An 18,989-nucleotide genomic window follows, 5' to 3' on the forward strand; every position below is an offset into this window, starting at 1 on the left:
CAGGTATTATTATTATTCAACAGTTTGCACCTGGGTTTTTGAACCCAAAGCCTCTTGGTTCCCGGTACTGCAATCGGCCCGCTACACCACCATGCCCGTGTCCATAGCGGTTATGGGTTAATCTGACTATTCTCAGCATTGATTTTATTTTTTTATTTCAGCAAGTTAGTGCTTTCTGTATAGTTGTCTAATGTTTGTGGGCGTGTTAACCTGTTTTAATGTTTGTGGGGCGTGTTAACCTGTTTTAATGTTTGTGGGGCGTGTTAACCTGTTTTAAAGATACCCATGAACAATGGTGAAAGTATAACTAATTTCTTCCCTGTACAGGAACTCCACATTTTTGTATGTGCCTAATCATATAATTCCGTATATAATATCTTAATTCAATATGATCTCTGTGGAAATAGTCATAAAGATGTGTCATTTAACTTTTCAAATGTAGACCTAATAAATGTTTATTCTGTCATAAACTCTACCAGTTATGATGTTTTAATCTGATTGTCAAACAATCACGTTTAGGCTAGCGGCTGATTGCACGCATGTTGCTGAAATATGAGAGGTTGCTGAAGAGCATCGTCATAACTGGTATGAGGGGCTCGTTATACTAGCTATGTTCCTGGAACTGTCACACGTCTTCACATTGTATATTCAGAGCTCTGTTGTGTGACACTCCGAGGACACCGTTAGTGACAGCAGGAGGAGGCATAGGAATTCATCCTAACTCGAGGATGGACGACAGGAGTCTAGCATTTGTGGCTCTTTACATTGGACTACATATTTGCACTGCTACAGGTGAGAGTTTGTATAACTTTTTAGTGTGTTTTATCTACATACATTGGAAGTTGGAACAAGTCTTGTTTCTCTTATGAAAGTTTAAAAAAACGACATATTTAAGAGATCTTGATTAAATACTAGGTCATGTAATAATTGCCATGCTGCTAACTACCCAGCTAACAACAAACATTCCCACAACTTTAGAGAACGTTCCTTTGAGTCTCATTAGGTCATTAACTAACGTTTTCATAGGAATGTTCCCTTGATGTGCAAGGAATGTTTCCAGAGACTTTTCCCATAATGTAAAATATAACTTACCCAGAATGTGGTTAACATGTTCTCAGAATTTAAGATATTAATGTTCTGGACATGTTTCATGGGAATGTTGCAATACCATTCATGTGTCCAGTTCTGAGGATTAGGAGAATATTCAATCAACATCCCACCAAACATACACAGAACATGGTTGCCATGCTCTCCGAATAGAAGATAATGTTCTAGACATGTTTCATGCTAACGTTGCAAGAACATTCATGTGTCCTGTTGTAAGGATGTCGCCTGATGTTTAAAATGTTTATTTCATTACACATCAAGCCTTATTTCTGTTGCCGAGCCAAATAAGGCTCTGATTAGTGTACCACTAATCTGTTCATAGCTCTTTGTCTGTTGGCAAGGTTAGGGATACTCACACACACACACAGTACTTTTATATACAGTGTTTTCAACGTTGACAGCAGTTGCCATACCAAGCGGTGATGAAGCCAGTCAAGATGCTCTCAGTGGTGCAGCTGTCATTTGGTAATGACAAAATGTATTTAGAACTTCACGCACAGTAAAACTTTTGTATGATTTAATACAATTATTTTATTGATAGGAGAGGGGAAAATGTCCTTGTGCGCGGCATAAAAAAAAAAGACGGCGAGTAATAAAATAAAGATGCCACTTCTAAAATGCTATTTTACACCTTAGCCCGCTGAATTTGCAAGATACATTTTCTTTCATTTTTATTTAGTCACAAATGAAAATGTGACACTGACTCTGTTAAGGTGACGACCCAAAAGCGAATTAACGTAAACAGAGCTTCTTTAATGACAAAACATAGGTAGGCTCAGATGGACCGGCAGATTCCGACAGGACAGGACAAGGTTGCAGCAAACATGACGATAGTCTGGTTCAGGCATGAATAACACAAACAAGAATCCGACAAAGACAGGAGCAAAAACAGAGAGAGATATAGAGGACTAATCAGAGGGAAAAAGGGAACAGGTGGGAAAAGGGGTGACGAGGTAGTTAGGAGGAGACAAGGAACAGCTGGGGGAAAGAGGGGGAGAAAAGGTAACCTAATAACGACCAGCAGAGGGAGACAGGGTGAAGGGAAAGGACAGAAACAAGACACAACATGACAATACATGACAGACTCACCCATGGATTCATGTTTCAGCATTGTCTTAATGAAGAGTTCGGCGTTCAGTATCCACCGGTCGTAGTACAGATGTGTAACATATACCCTGGGAAACGGGAAGCAAGTACAGGGAGTGCAAATGTAATAACAAATAGAACATAGTACAAAACCAGAAACACGAAAAGCGTACAGATAAGAAACAGAGTCAATAACACCTGAGGAAAACACCAAGGGGAGTGGAAGATATAGAGGAGGAAATCAGGAAGGTGATGGAGTCCGAGTGAGTGTCATGAGGCACAGGTGCGCATAATTTGTATTTATTTATTTATTTTACCTTTATTTAACTAGGCAAGTCAGTTAAGAACCAATTCTTATTTTCACTGACAGCCTAGGAACAGTGAGTTAACTGCCTTGTTCAGGGGCGGAACAACAGATTTTAACCTTGTCAGCTCGGGGATTCAATCTTGCAACCTTTCGGTTACTAGTCCAACGCTCTAACCACTAGGCTTCCTGCCGCCCCAATGATGAGACAACTGGCGCCGGAGAGGGTGCCTGAACTGGAATGTGAAGCTAACTGAAGCTGTCTAGCTTTAGAAAACCCTGAGTAGATCTAGCTTCCTTCATAGTATAGTATACCTGGCATACTACAAAGCAGGATCAAGGAGTTAGCCAGCTAACTAGCCTAAATATTCTGGGGGAAAAAACTGATATTTTTGAAAGATAAACTTGAAATGGGCAATCTCTAATTGACTCAACAACAAAAAACACATATCTAAGTTTAGCTTTCTTACTGAACCGGAAAATCATAGATTATTTCTCGCTATTTATCAAAGTTATCTGGCTAACTTATTGCTCCTGCTTTGTAGTATACCCTGCAGAACGAATAACATAGATTTCTGCAACCTACTTCAGGTTGGTTAGTGAGGTCAAGCCTACACTGATATATTTAACAGTGTCAAGAGCACGTGTGGAGAGGTAGCATACCAAATTTACATCACTATTAGTAGTCAATCAAGGTCAGTATTTTTGGTGTGCCAAAATCCTGATCTATCCCAAATTCAGGACCTTAATTAAGAGCTTGGTTGTGGAGGAATGCAATATTTTTTGGAATGTATTGCCTTTTGATTAATTACTATGTATGTTGTTTCTTAATCTTTTATTGGCTTTCAGGATATAGATCTAATTTCAAAAATAGATTAGGTAATCTCAATATGACTTCATAGAAATTATATAAAGCTAAATAGATAACTAGATTAGTAAGGAATGCACAGTAATATCCAGGAGTATATCAGAAAGGACTATAATTTGTTGGTATTTCTGGAGAGAGACAACGATAGGGAGGAGATCAGAGACCTGGCAGTGTGGTGCCAGGATAACAACCTCTCCCTTAATGTGAGCAAAACAAAGGAGATGATTGTGGACTACAGGAAAAGGAGGACCGAGAACGCCCCCATTCTCATCGACAGGGCTGTAGTGGAGCAGGTTGAGGGCTTCAAGTTCCTTGGTGTCCACATCACCATCAAACTGTCATGGTCCAAACTAAGAGGTTGACCGATTATGATTTTTCAGACTGCTCTATCAAATATCAAATCATATACTTAATTATAATATAATAAACGCACAGAAATACGAGCCTTAGGTCATTAATATGGGCAAATCCAGAAACTATAATTTCGTAAACAAAATGTTTATTCCTTCAGTGAAATACGGAACCATTCCGTATTTTATCGAACGGGTGGCAAACCGAAGTCTAAATATTGCTGTTACATTGCACAGCCTTCAATGTCATGATTATGTAAAATTCTGGCAAATTAATTACAGCCTTTGTTAGGAAGAAATGGTCTTCACACAGTTCGCAACAAGCCAGGTGGCCCAAACTGCTGCATATACCCTGACTCTGCTTTCGTTGAACATAAGAGAAGTGACACAATTTCCCTGGTTAATATTGCCTGCTAACATTAATTTATTTTAATTAAATATGTAAGTTTAAAATAATATACATGTATTGATTTTAAGAAAGGCATTGATGTTTATGGTTAAGTACATTTGTGCAATGATTGTGCTTTTTTCGCAAATGCGCTTTTGTTAAATCATCACCTGTTTGGCGAAGATGAAGTAGGCTTTGATTCAATGATAAATTAACAGGCACTGCATTGATTACATGCAACGCAGGACAAGCTAGTTACACTAGTAATATCATCAACCATGTGTAGTTAACCAGTGATTATGTTAAGATTGATTGTTTTTTATAAGATAAGTTTAATGCTAGCTAGCAACTTTCCTTGGCTCCTTGCTGCACTCGCATAACAGGTGGTCAGCCTGCCATGCAGTCTCCTCGTGGATGGCAATGTAATTGGCCATAATCGGCATCCAAAAATGCTGATTACTGATTGTTTTGAAAACTTGAAATCGGCACTAATTAATCGGAAATGCCGATCGGCTATGCCGATTAATCGGTCGACCTCTGGTCCAAACACACCAAGACAGTCGTGAAGACAGCACGACAACGCCTATTCCCCCTCAGGAGACTGAAAAGATTTGGCATTGGTCCTCAGATCCTCAAAATGTTATATTGCTGCACCATCCAGAGCATCTTGACTGGTTGCATCACTGCCTGGTATGGCAACTGCTCAGCCTCCAACCGCAAAGCACTACAGAGGGTAGTGCGTACGGCTCAGTATGTCACTGGGGCCAAGCTTCCTGCCATCCAGGACCTCTATAACAGGCGGTGTCAGAGGAAGGCCCAGAAAATTGCCAAAGACTCCAGCAACTCTAGTCATAGACTGTTCTCTCTGCTACCGCACGGCAGGCGGTACCGGAGCGCCAAGTCTAGGTCCAAAAGGCTCCTTAACAGCTTCTACCCTCAAGCCATAAGATTCCTGAACAGCATAATCAAATGGCTACCCAGACTATTTGCATTGTCCCCCCACCTCCATTTTTACGCTGCTGCTACTCTCTGTTTATTATCCATCCATAGTCACTTTACCTCTACCTACATGTACATATTACCTGAATTACCTTGACTAACTGGTGCCCCCGCACATTGACTCTGTACCGGTACCCCCTGTATATAGCTTCGCTACTGTTATTTTTTTAAACATTTTTACTTCAGTTTATTTTTGTAAATACTTTCTTAACACTTTTTTTTTCTTAAAACTGCATTGTTGGTTAAGGGCTTGTAAGTAAGCATTTCACTGTAAGGGCTGCCTACACCTGTTGTAATCGGCGCATGTGTCAAATTACATTACATTTGATTTGAGACTGTGGTTTGTTCAGCCAATGGCAAGCAATAACATAGATCAAAGCAGATGATTTTGAATGTGCTGTTTCCATATGTGAGCATTAATTAAACATTATTTCTACACACTTTGAATCACCTGTATCCTTTCTCTCCCCTCTGGTCCATGCAGAATTCCCTCTCAGCCCTAGCCAGCCTCAGTGTGTCTTTATTGCCTACTCCAACGTGACCTGCTACTGGACACCTGGACAAGGCTCTCCCTCAGACACGCGCTTCACACTGCAGGTCAACATGTAAGACACGTGCTACAACATCTACGGCACAAGTTAATGGTTGTGATTGTATGAGGCCCCTTAGACAGAGGAAGAGGCAGTACTTGAATGCCAATATATCCTTCAACATGCTGGACTGAAGTAAACAAAGGCAGGCTGACATATTCCAGCAGTTGCGCAACCACAGAATGATTCATTACATTTCGGAGGAAGCTGGTGGGAGGAACTATAGGACGGGCTCATTGTAATGGCTGGATTGGAATTCTTGGAACAGAGTCAAAACATCTGGTTTCCATATGTTTGATGTGTTTGACACCGTTCTATTAATTCCATTCCAGCCATTACAACGAGCCCGTCCTATAGCTCCTCCCACCAGCCTCCTCTGTTCTATTTCAATGAGTACTCTACACCTTGACATCAGCATGCCTTTGTTTTCTCCATGACCACAGGCTGAATGAGGAGATTTAAAATATAATTCATAGAGTTCATTAGTTATATTGATGGCAAAGCTCCCAGCATAAGTTGCCTAATGTCTACCCAAAGCCATTCTGGTGTTTCAACTTTATCATTGTGTTTCATCATGTGTGAGTCATATTTGAGTTTGTAATGGTTATTTCCCTGGTTTGTACTTAAAAATGACATTGTAACATGTTTATTACACAGATCTGTAGAATAATATATTCTCAAAGTTGGTACTCATGAACCTTTACATATAGATCATTTTATTTCATCACCAGGCAACATCAGGCAAAACACCTGACTGCAGTGTAATTTGATTTGAGGTTCGGATTGGGTTGTTCTGAGGCTGACACAGTGGAGATTCATTGTGCAGCAAACTATTTAGGAAACATGCCTGTGTGTTTGTGCCTGCAGAACCGGATGCGATGACCCTGTGATCCATCAGTCCCAACTGTGTCAGACTGTTACCCAGACCCACTGCTCTGTTAACGTGACCTATCTGAGCCGCTGCTACTGCATCAGGGTCCTGGCCGACAGCCCTTACACAACAGCCAGCTCACCCAGCCTCTGCCTCAATGCCATAGACGCAGGTAATACACAGTGTCATACAATAGACTATACAGAATGAAGGATCTTCCTTTGATCACCCTGTTGCAGGAGAATATTGGAAATGTAAACCTTGTAGTTTATTTTAAGTTTAAAATGGCTTCTGAAGTTTGTAAGTTCGGCTTTGAGATTTGTGAGTTGATTTTCCCTTATGAAAAATGTATCAACCCCTACAAAAATGTCCATTAATTACAAACCACATAATAATTCACATTTCCTATTGCTACAGGATTATTTTCCTGCTGTAGCAAACTGGCTCAAATTAAGATCCTACATCTGTACGCACATGTTTTACACACATCTTACTTTACATCTAACCCTTTGTCTTGTTCTCCCCCCAGTGAAGCTGCCCACCCCTGTCCTCTCCAATGTGTCAGCAGTGAGAGGCAAACCCAGATGCCTGAAGCTGCAGTGGACTACCAATACCAGCTTCCCGGTGACCAGAAAACATATCTCCAATGGTGCTCTGGTCTTCCAGGTGCAGTACAGCACAGAGGAGCAGGTGTGTGGCCCACTGTCATCTCCAATCTATCAGTTACTGTAGGACTATGTAATGTATACAGTGATGCGTATAATATATGTATATCTACAGCGGGTGTTTGGCGTTAAGTTGTTATCCGTTTTTCCCTATATATTACCATCAGCCTGAGCCCAAGACAGTGAAGGTGGACCTGAGACCTGAGAGAGAGCAGGGTCTCTTTTCTGCCTCCACGTGTCTCTTCTCCGCCTCCACTCTATATACAGTGATGATGCGTTACCGATACAATAGTACCCTCAGCCACTGGAGCGACTGGAGCCCAACACAACATCAGTGTACAGAGGTGGCAGGTGAGAGTGAGCAAGAGTGAGAGACTGTGAGTGTGTGAGTGTGTGTGTGAGTGTGTGAGAGAAAGAGAGAGATCTAGTGGTCTAAGCCGTGGCCTCCAGAACGAAAACACATACAGTGGGCTCCAAAATTACTGGCACCCCTGACTGGCAATGCACAAACAATACTTTAAAATATATAATTATAGAGATAAACTCAAAATACTGTACTTTATTAATGTTTCAATGGAACCAACCAAAATCATACAATTATTTAATGCAAAATACATTTCCCCAAAGTCAAGGTTTCATAATTACTGGCACTCCTCATTTAGTACTTAGTTCAACCACCTCTGGCAAGGATAACAGCATGGAGTATTTTCCTGTAATGTTTGACAAGGTTAAGAAACACATTTGGAGGAATTTTGGACCATTCCTCTATGCAGATCCTTTCAACATACTTCACATTCTTTGGTTTGTGTAACGACGTTCGTCTGTAGAAGGAGAAGCGGACCAAAAAGCAGCGTGGTGGTTACTCATGTTTCTTTAATGGAAAATGAACGATACATGAAATAACTTAACTCTACAAAACAACAAACGGAACGTGAAAAACCTATACAGCCTATCCTGTGACAACAAACACAGTGACAGGAACAATCACCCACAAACACACAGTGAAACCCAGGCTACCTAAGTATGATTCTCAATCAGAGACAACTAATGACACCTGCCTCTGATTGAGAACCATACTAGGCCGAAAACATAGAAATGCCCCAAAACATAGAAAAACAAACATAGACTGCCCACCCAACTCACGCCCTGACCATACTAAATAAATACAAAACAACGGAAATCAAGGTCAGAACGTGACAGTTTGCGCTTATCAACTGCCCTCTTCCACTCAGCCCACAGGTTTTCGATTGGATTGATGTCCGGCTACTGAGATGACCATGGCAGAACATTGATTTTGTTGTCACAGAACCATTTCTGTGTGGATCTTGAGGTATGTTTTGGGTCATTGTGTTCTTGGGAAGTTCAACTACGGCCAAGTCCCAGCCTTCTGGCAGAGGCAACCAGATTGCCAGCCTTAATTGCCTAGTACTTGGTGGAATTCCTTATGCCATCAATCTTAATCAGTGCCCCTGGACCTCTGGAATTAAAACATCACTGACCCACCCAAAACATCACTGACCCACCACCATATTTCACCGTGGGTATGAGGTGCCTCTCCTAGTATGCATCTCTGTTTCTACGCCAAACATGCTGATGCTGTATCTGACCAAAACGTTCAATTTTGGTCTCATCTGACCAGAGCACCTTCTTCCAGTCATAATTTAAATGACGTTTGGCAAACTCCAAGCGCTTGCGTCTGTGTTTTGGGGTCAGAAATGGCTTTCTTCTGGCAACCCTTCCAAAGAGCCTGTGGATGTGGAGGTGGCGTCTGATGGTGCTTTTTCAAACCTGGTGACCCCAAGACGCCACCAAGGCTTGCAATTCTTTCACAGTGATTCTTGGGGATTTTTTGCTTTTCTCACGATCCCCCTCCCTATCTTGGGGGGCAAAATGCATTTGCGTCTTCTACCCGTGAGGTTTTCAACTGTTCCATATCTTTAGATTTAAAAAAAATAATTGCCCTGACAGTGCTCAGTGGTATATTCAATCGTTTGTGGATCTTCCTGTAACCATTGCCAGATTTATGAAGGTCTACGACCATCTGTCTCTTTTGAACTGCTAGTTCTTTTGTTTTCTTCATGGTGTTGGATGACAGAGGGATACTGCATGCGTGTTACCTTATTTTTATATCCTAGTGAAACAGGAAGTGATTTAATGGCTCAATATAGTTCCTTAAGACTTAGATAAACTTAAATAAGTGGAATTTAATTCCAGGTTTAATTTTGGTAGATGTTATTTACAATAATCTTTAAGGGTGCCATTAATTGTGAAACCTTGATTTGGAGGTCAGATTCTTTATTAAATCAATAATTGATTTTGGTGGGTTCCATTGAAACATTAATAAAGTACAGTATTCTCACATGTTGGTATTTTGAGTTTATCTCTATAATTATATTGTTTATATATTTTTAAGTATTGTTTGTGCATTGCCAGTCAGGGGTGCCAGTAATTTTGGAGCCCACTGTATACAGCTGCAGCATGGATTCCAATGCCCTACTCCTTTAGGAAAAATAAAACAATAAAAAAATAAAGCGAGGAGAGGGAAACCATGTGACATGAGAGAGTTTGATGTGCTTTCTAGTAGAAAAAGAAAAGAAGGGATGTAGAGTAGAACCTTATATTGTCAGCATAGTGTGCTTTGTTCCTAGGACTATGAAACGGTCAAGGAACAATGATCTGGGAATATCTTTTATCACATCAAATCTAAAACTGCTGATAAACCCCAGTTCCTCCTATTCCCCTCATATAGATCTGTGTGGCTTTTCAAATTACTCATGTAGAATCATTTGACCTGTTAAGCTAGAACAGAAGTTGATTTCTAGTACATTCTAGCTCCTGAGTGGCGCAGCAGTCTAAAGCACTGCATCTCAGTGCAAGAGGCGTCACTGCAGTCCCTGGTTTGAATCCAGGCTGCATCACATCCGGCTGTGATTGGGAGTCCCATAGGGCAGTGCACAATTGGCCCAGTGTCATCCAGGTTTGGCTGGGGTAGACTGTCATTGTAAATAAGTAACTGACTTGCCTAGTTAAATAAAATCAACAAAAACATTCAAATGAAGGGAAGAGGAAATTCAACAAACCCTGAAGAGTTGTATTCATGATAATTTCATGACTGTTGGTTAGAGAGTGAGCTAGTGGCAGTGTAGCTTCCCCTTAGCACATGAAAGGGGCAAACTGCATTTTAAATTAATGATATATACCCAGAGATTTTTTACGAAATTAACTTATGCCTCATGAGCTTAGTTCAACTAACCCCATAAGAATCCAAAATATAAGCTTAACTCCTTAAACTATGTAATTGTAAACAAACACTGTATATCCTCAAAACATGGTTAAAACTTTAATGTTGATATCGTTAATGGTCAAATCAAATCAAATGAATTTATTTATATAGCCCTTCGTGCATGAGCTAATATCTCAAAGTGCTGTACAGAAACCCAGCCTAAAACCCCAAACAGCAAGCAATGCAGGTGTAGAAGCACGGGGGCTAGGAAAAACTCCCTAGAAAGGCCAAAACCTAGGAAGAAACCTAGAGAGGAACCAGGCTATGAGTGGTGGCCAGTCCTCTTCTGGCTGTGCCGGGTGGAGATTATAACAGAACATGGCCAAGATGTTCAAATGTTCATAAATGACCAGCATGGTCAAATAATAATAATTACAGGCAGAACAGTTGAAACTGGAGCAGCAGCACGGTCAGGTGGACTGGGGACAGCAAGGAGTCATCATGCCAGGTAGTCCTGAGGCATGGTCCTAGGGCTCAGGTCCTCTGAGAGAGAGAAAGAAAGAGAGAAAGAGCGAATTAGAGCATACTTCAATTCACACAGGACAAACTGACCCTAGCCCCCCGACACATAAATTACTGCAGCATAAATACTGGAGGCTGAGACAGGAGGAGTCAGAAGACACTGTGGCCCCATCCGATGATACCCCCGGACAGAGCCAAACAGGAAGGATATAACCCCACCCACTTTGCCAAAGCACAGCTCCCACACCACTAGAGGGATATCTTCAACCACCAACTTACCATCCTGAGACAAGACCGAGTATAGCCCACAAAGATCTCTGCCACGGCACAACCCAAGGGGGGGGTGCCAACCCAGACAGGAAGATCACATCAGTGACTCAACCCACTCAAGTGACGCACCCCTCCTAGGGATGGCATGAAAGAGCACCAGTAAGCCAGTGACTCAGCCCCTGTAATAGGGTTAGAGGCAGAGAATCCCAGTGGAAAGAGGGGAACCGGCCAGGTAGAGACAGCAAGGGCGGTTCGTTGCTCCAGAGCCTTTCCATTCACCTTCACACTCCTGGGCCAGACTACACTCAATCATATGACCCACTGAAGAGATGAGTCTTCAGTCAAGACTCAAAGGTTGAGACCGAGTTTGCGTCTCTCACATGGGTAGGCAGACCATTCCATAAAAATTGAGCTCTATAGGAGAAAGCTCTGCCTCCAGCTGTTTACTTAGAAATTCTAGGGACAATTAGGAGGCCTACGTCTTGTGACCGTAGCGTACGTGTAGGTATGTACGGCAGGACCAAGTCAGAGAGATAGGTAGGAGTAAGCCCATGTAATGCTTTGTAGGTTAGCAGTAAAACCTTGAAATCAGCCCTTGCTTTGACAGGAAGCCAGTGTAGGGAGGCTAGCACTGGAGTAATATGATTTAAAAAATTGGTTCTAGTCAGTCCATAGCTCTTGTCTATGAATTTGAGAGTGGTTACGTTTCTCCAGCCCCATCACTCAATTGTTTATAGAAAGCAGGGTGACCACTTTGTTATTGTTTAAATTGCAGATTGCCCCTTTAAAAGTCACACGCAAGGTGAAAATGAAAACCAAGCCAAGTTGGCCATAGTGTGCTTCCTCCTTGGCTGCACAGGCTTGTGGGAAATGTTGTCTGGGCAGACCATAAATCATATGTAGATAAGAACAGAAATTGTCTGCTTAAATGAGCACATTATTGTCCATGAATCTTTTATACATTACCTTACATGTGTGACGAGATTTTTGAATGGATGTGGTTAGGAGTGTGTTGTAGATACTAGTGAGGTTTGCGCTATCTGATTGTGTTCTCCCCTCTAGCACCCTCTACTGTCCCTCAGCTATGGAGGACCGTTCAGCTTGTAGGTGGAGCAGACCTGAGACGAGTGACTCTCCTGTGGAAGGTAAGGCGGCACAGAGGAGGCTGGTGGGAGGAGGTATAGGAGGACGGGCTCATTGTAGTGGCTGGAATGGAATGGTATCAAACACATTCAATATATGAAAACCACGTTTGACTCAGTTCCATTTCAGCCATTACAATGAGCCCATCCTCTTATAGCTCCTCCCACCAACTTTCTCTGAGGTGACACTAGGGCTAGTTATTCTGCTCTCTCAGGTCTATTCCATTGTAAAGTGTCTATATGGATATTCTTCTATAAACATTCAGTTTGAGTTGTTGTTGTCCTTGTATGTCTTGCAGTCCCCACCCAGTAGTCAAGTGAAATGCTCAGTCCCATGGTTTAACGTATCCTGCTGTACTGAGGGTTCCCAGAATGCACTGCATACATGGGACTGCAATTCCCTGAGTGTGTCCGACACTTCCTGTCATCTGACCCTTCCCCCTGAGCGCTGCTCCTGCACACTGAGCATGTCCAACCCTGCCGGCATCTCTCCTCCAGCTACCATCACAATCCCCAGCACCACGGACACAGGTACACAGACTCTGACTCTATTTGACCATTGACGTCAATAGCATTGCGACATATTAAGACGATAGCATTGTGTGGCAGTGTATATATTGATATGAATTTGAACAAATGCCCAGAAACTTTTGCATCATTTTAGTTGTATTGTGTCCAATGCATATCCTCTGTAAAATGAGAGTATAACTTACAGCACCCAAGGCTCTGGTGGATGTCAGTGTCACAGCATTGGATGATTTCAGACTGGAGGTACGATGGACAGCTCTAGAGTCCCCATCACTAAGCAGCTTCCTGGTGGAGTGGTGGGCTTTATCTGAGACAGCTAGCTATACTCCATACTGGCAAAGACTGAGCCACAATGCAAGCAAAATTATAATCACAGGTAAATGGGTTGATTGTATGCATCATTCAGCTAGTTAATTGTCATGCCTATGACTAGGACACAGAGTTTTCCCTGATCAGGTCACATGTCACAGGGGCCTCCTACTCTATGTGTGCCGGGGGATGTTGTAGTGGTTGTCCTGCTGCCCCCGCCACGACCAGGTATGCCCCTGGTGGCAGTGGACTCTCCTATCTATTTCCCCATCTCATATTCTAACCTATACCTGTCAATATAACTTCCAAATACTCCACAAAATATGGCCAAAAAACAAAGTGGATAATATCCACCACTTAGTAAACTGAAAATGGCGGAACTTTTATTGTGGGTCTTACTTTTCCTCACCAAGGCACTCTTGAAAAAAAGATGAGAGATGAACTTGTTGATCCTTTTACACCCTAATGAAGGCTTGTACCAAACCCAAACACTTAGGCATTTCGGGTTCTGTTTTTTATTATACCGTATAAAAACATGACAAACCAAAATGACAAGACAATAAAGGCTTTTTACATCATCCCCCTTCAAGAATGCCTTGATGTGAAAAGTTAGCCCAATTGTTATTTTTTCTACATTTTTCACTTACTAAGTTGTGGACATTATACTTTTTGTTTTAATGCCAGTCATAGTCCACCCTTTGCAAAGAGCACCTTCTACCAAATTTCCAATGGCCTTACAGCCTTTACCAGTGGAGGCTGCTGAGGGGAGGACGGCTCATAATAATGTCTGGAATGGAGTCAATGGAGTAGTATCAACCAAATGGAAACCACGTCTTTGATGTGTTAGATATCATTCCATTGTCCCCATTCCAGCCATTATTCAAATCAACTCACATTCTATTGGTCACATGCACATATTTAGCAGATGTTATTGCTGGTGTAGCGAAATGCTTGTGTTCCTAGCTCCAACAGTGCAGTAGTATCTAACAATTCACAACAATACGCACAAATCTAAAAGTAAAAGAATGGAATTAAGAAATGTATAAATATTAGCACTAGCAATGTCGGAGTGGCATTGACTAAAATACAGTAGAATAGAATACAGTATGTACATATTAAATAAGTAAAGCATTATGTAAACATTATTAAAGTGACTAGTGTTCCATTATTAAAGTAACCAGTGATTCTATGTCCATGTATATAGGGCAGCGGTCTCTAAGGTGCAGGGTTGAGTAACATGGGGCCAAGTAACATGGCGGTAGCCGGCTACTTATTATGACCCGTCCTCCCCTCAGCAGCCTCCACTGGTCTTTACCCATTTGAGTGCAGCAGCACATAGTTTTTTCTACCCTAAAAATATGTACTCAACAAAAATATAAACGCAACATGTAAAGTGTTGGCAACACGTTTCATGTGCCTAAATAAAAGATCCCAGAAATATTTTCACACACAGAAAGCATATTTCACATCTGTGTATTTGAGCATTTCTCCAATGCCAAGATAATCCATCCACCTGACAAGTGTTGCATATGAAGAAACGTATTAAACAGCATGATCATTACACAGGTGCACCTTGTGCTGGAGACAATAAAAGACCACTGTAAAATGTGCAGTTTTTTCACACAACACAATGCCTGAGATATCTCAAGTTTTGAGGGAGCGTGCAATTGGTGTGCTAACTGCAGGAATGTCCACCAGAGCTGTTGCCAGAGAATTCAATGTTCATTTATGTACCATAAGCTGCCTCCAACGTCGTTTTAGAGAATTTGGCTGTACGTCCAACCGGCCTCACATCCGCAGACCGTGTGTAACCACGCCAGTTCAGACCTCCACATCCGGCTTCTTCACCTGTGGGATCGTCTGAGACCAGCCAGCTGGACAACTGATGAAACTGTGGGTTTGCACAACCAAAGAATTTCTGCACCTACTTTTAGAAACCACCTCAGGGAAGCTCATTTACATGCTCGTCATCGGGGTCTTGACTGCAGTTTGGCATCGTAACCAACTTCAGTGAGCAAATGTTCATCTTCGATGCCCACTGGTACCCTGAAGAAGTGTGCTCTTCAACTATGAATCCCGGTTTCAACTGTACTGGGCACATGGCAGACGGCGTGTATGGCATCGTGAGGGCGAGCGGTTTTCTGATATCAATGATGTGAACAGAGTGCCCCATGGTGGCTGTTGGGTTATGGTATGGGCAGGCATTTGCATTTTACACAATTGCATTTTATCGATGGCAATTTGAATGCACAGAGATACTGTACCATGACAAGACCCTGAGGCCCATTGTCAAATCAAATTTTATTTGTCACATACACATGGTTAGCAGATGTTAATGCGAGTGTAGCGAAATGCGCCGTCACCTCATGTCAGCATGATAATGCACGGCCCCGTGTTGCAAGGATCTGTACACAATTCCTGGAAGCTGAAAATGTCCCAGTTCTTCCATGACCTGCATCCTCACTAGACATGTGATTTCCTCATATGAACTGTAACTCAGTAAAATCTTTGAAATTGTTGCATGTTGCATTTATATTTTTGTTCAGTGTAAATAAATAAAATGGCCTATATTTGGTGACGTGATCAGGAAAACCTCTGGAGCCCTACTTTTACAGTATATGTTGTATCTACAAAGATTTAACAGACAAGTATGTTTTGTTGCATGGGATTACATTCTGAAGATGGGTGTGAGTAATGTGCGACCAAATACCCATTGTTGTCAGAGGGCGTGTGGCCGAAACTGTGCTACAAAGTAACTGTGAGGCCTGAGTATGATGCAGAGACTGGGGAGGAGCTGTCAGTAGAAGCCTACACCAGGCAAGAAGGTCAAACACACACACACACACACACACCACAACAACTTACTTTATATCCTAGGCTTTAGCTCATTCATTGATTTGTCAATAGCTGCCACCATAATTAATAACCTTTTATGTGGATGTGTTGTACACTTTTTTACTCACCCTTTTACACTGACTCTTCAGCCCCCTCTGCTGGCCCCAAGCCAGTGGTGCAGGAGCTGAGCAGCCGTGCTGTTGTCCTGCAGTGGGAGCCTGTTCCCCTGGAGCAGAGGCATGGCTTCATCCGCTACTACACCCTCTACATCCAGAGTGAAGAAGAAACTCCAGAGGTTGTAGTGGTGCCAGGAGACAGCCTGAGGTACCAGTTGAGTGGTTTGTCTGGACTGTACAGGATCCACATGGTGGCTCACACTGATGCAGGAGGGAGTCCTCCTGGTCCAATGCTTGATGTGGCTGTAGGTGAGGACTAATACAGGCTGAGATGTTTTAACTGTTCTACTGACCTACCTCCATTGGAGTGGACAGTTGTTCATTCATTTGTGTGTGTGTGTGTTCCAATCTAGGGGGCGTTGTTTTGGTGGACACCATCCTGTGGTGTTGCATTCCTACAGTGCTCACCGTCATGATACTGCTGAACTGCCTACAGTGGAGACAGAGGTGAGAGAGCCACAGAGAGGGCAGCCTACTAGTAGAGGTCTTGAAGTGGAACTCTCCCCATGTCTTGCCAGCCTGCTGCACTTTTCCAGACCCACATGTATCCCTGACTGATTAGCAGCAGACTGCAGATGCCTCCACTTAGTCTGTGAGTCTGATAACAGTGTCTGTTCTCTGCAGGATAAAGCAGAATCTCTGGCCTACAGTTCCTGACCCTGCACATAGTAGCCTGTCCACCTGGAACACAGAGACTAAATACACCACAGTCGTTTTCACTGGGGGGGGGGGTGAGTACTTTTATGATCCTTCCCATCCGGAATCCTTGGACGTCCCTACCCCATTAAAGTTTACATTTAAAATGGTTAAGGTTAGAGTAATAATACATTTTATTTTAAGTGCTTTTCATGACACCCAAAGTTACTTTACATACACAAGAAAATCAGAAGGATTAAAGGCAATAAAATCACACATTAAAATAAGTGTATAAAAGTACACCAAACATGATGACAGACTGACCATGGAGAATACTAAACATGATGACAGACTAACCATGGAGAATACTAACCATGATGACAGACTGACCATGGAGAATACTAAACATGATGACAGACTAACCATGGAGAATACTAAACATGATGACAGACTAACCATGGAGAATACTAACCATGATGACAGACTGACCATGGAGAATACTAAACATGATGACAGGCTAACCATGGAGAACACTAAACATGATGACTGGCTAACCATGGAGAACACTAAACATGATGACATACCAACCATGGAGAATACTAAACATGATGACAGACTAACCATGGAGAATACTAAACATGATGACAGACTAACCATGGAGAACACTAAACATGATGACAGACTAACCATGGAGAATACTAAACATGATGACAGGCTAACCATGGAGAACACTAAACATGATGACAGACTAACCATGGAGAATACTAAACATGATGACAGACTAACCATGGAGAACACTAAACATGATGACAGACTAACCATGGAGAACACTAAACATGATGACAGACTAACCATGGAGAACACTAAACATGATGACAGACTAACCATGGAGAACACTAAACATGATGACAGACTAACCATGGAGAACACTAAACATGATGACAGACTAACCATGGAGAACACTAAACATGATGACAGACTAACCATGGAGAATACTAAACATGATGACAGACTAACCATGGAGAACACTAAACATGATGACAGACTAACCATGGAGAACACTAAACATGATGACAGACTAACCATGGAGAACACTAACCATGATGACAGACTAACCATGGAGAACACTAACCATGATGACAGACTAACCATGGAGAACACTAAACATGATGACAGACTAACCATGGAGAACACTAAACATGATGACAGACTAACCATGGAGAACACTAAACATGATGACAGACTAACCATGGAGAACACTAAACATGATGACAGACTAACCATGGAGAACACTAAACATGATGACAGACTAACCATGGAGAATACTAAACATGATGACAGACTAACCATGGAGAACACTAAACATGATGACAGGCTAACCATGGAGAACACTAAACATGATGACAGACTAACCATGGAGAACACTAACCATGATGACAGACTAACCATGGAGAACACTAAACATGATGACAGACTAACCATGGAGAACACTAAACATGATGACAGACTAACCATGTAGAATACTAAACATGATGACAGACTAACCATGGAGAACACTAAACATGATGACAGGCTAACCATGGAGAACACTAAACATGATGACATACTAACCATGGAGAACACTAACCATGATGACAGACTAACCATGGAGAACACTAAACATGATGACAGACTAACCATGGAGAACACTAAACATGATGACAGACTAACCATGGAGAACACTAAACATGATGACAGACTAACCATGGAGAATACTAAACATGATGACAGACTAACCATGGAGAACACTAAACATGATGACAGGCTAACCATGGAGAACACTAAACATGATGACAGACTAACCATGGAGAACACTAACCATGATGACAGACTAACCATGGAGAACACTAAACATGATGACAGACTAACCATGGAGAACACTAAACATGATGACAGACTAACCATGTAGAATACTAAACATGATGACAGACTAACCATGGAGAATACTAAACATGATGACAGACTAACCATGGAGAACACTAAACATGATGACAGGCTAACCATGGAGAATAATAAACATGATGACAGACTAACCATGGAGAACACTAAACATGATGACAGACTAACCATGGAGAACACTA

At 42.0% G+C, this 18,989-nt stretch overlaps 1 protein-coding gene across 1 annotated transcript; it reads left to right on the forward strand.

Annotated features, from left to right (window-relative positions):
- The first annotated feature begins 575 nt into the window (after positions 1-575).
- Positions 576-16,890, forward strand: LOC110522754 (interleukin-6 receptor subunit beta). Its single transcript, XM_090233409.1, has 10 exons — positions 576-792; positions 5,587-5,707; positions 6,560-6,735; positions 7,093-7,253; positions 7,396-7,579; positions 12,306-12,388; positions 12,757-12,916; positions 15,946-16,047; positions 16,207-16,478; positions 16,858-16,890. Exons 1-10 carry the CDS (start codon positions 729-731, stop codon positions 16,888-16,890), a joined length of 1,356 nt encoding a protein of 451 aa, XP_090089535.1. The 5' UTR covers positions 576-728.
- The last annotated feature ends 2,099 nt before the right edge of the window (positions 16,891-18,989 follow it).

Source organism: Oncorhynchus mykiss, chromosome 4 (genome assembly GCF_057628025.1).
Source record: "Oncorhynchus mykiss isolate SJ-2025 chromosome 4, ASM5762802v1, whole genome shotgun sequence".
In the NCBI taxonomy this organism is placed as follows: Eukaryota; Metazoa; Chordata; class Actinopteri; order Salmoniformes; family Salmonidae; genus Oncorhynchus; species Oncorhynchus mykiss.

Excerpts from the sequence above, each read along its gene's own strand:
- LOC110522754 (XM_090233409.1), top strand. The coding sequence starts at position 729 with ATGGACGACAGGAGTCTAGCATTTGTGGCTCTTTACATTGGACTACAT. Across the intron at positions 793-5,586 it reads ACATATTTGCACTGCTACAG|AATTCCCTCTCAGCCCTAGC; the intron begins GTGAGAGTTTGT and ends TGGTCCATGCAG. Across the intron at positions 5,708-6,559 it reads TTCACACTGCAGGTCAACAT|AACCGGATGCGATGACCCTG; the intron begins GTAAGACACGTG and ends TTGTGCCTGCAG.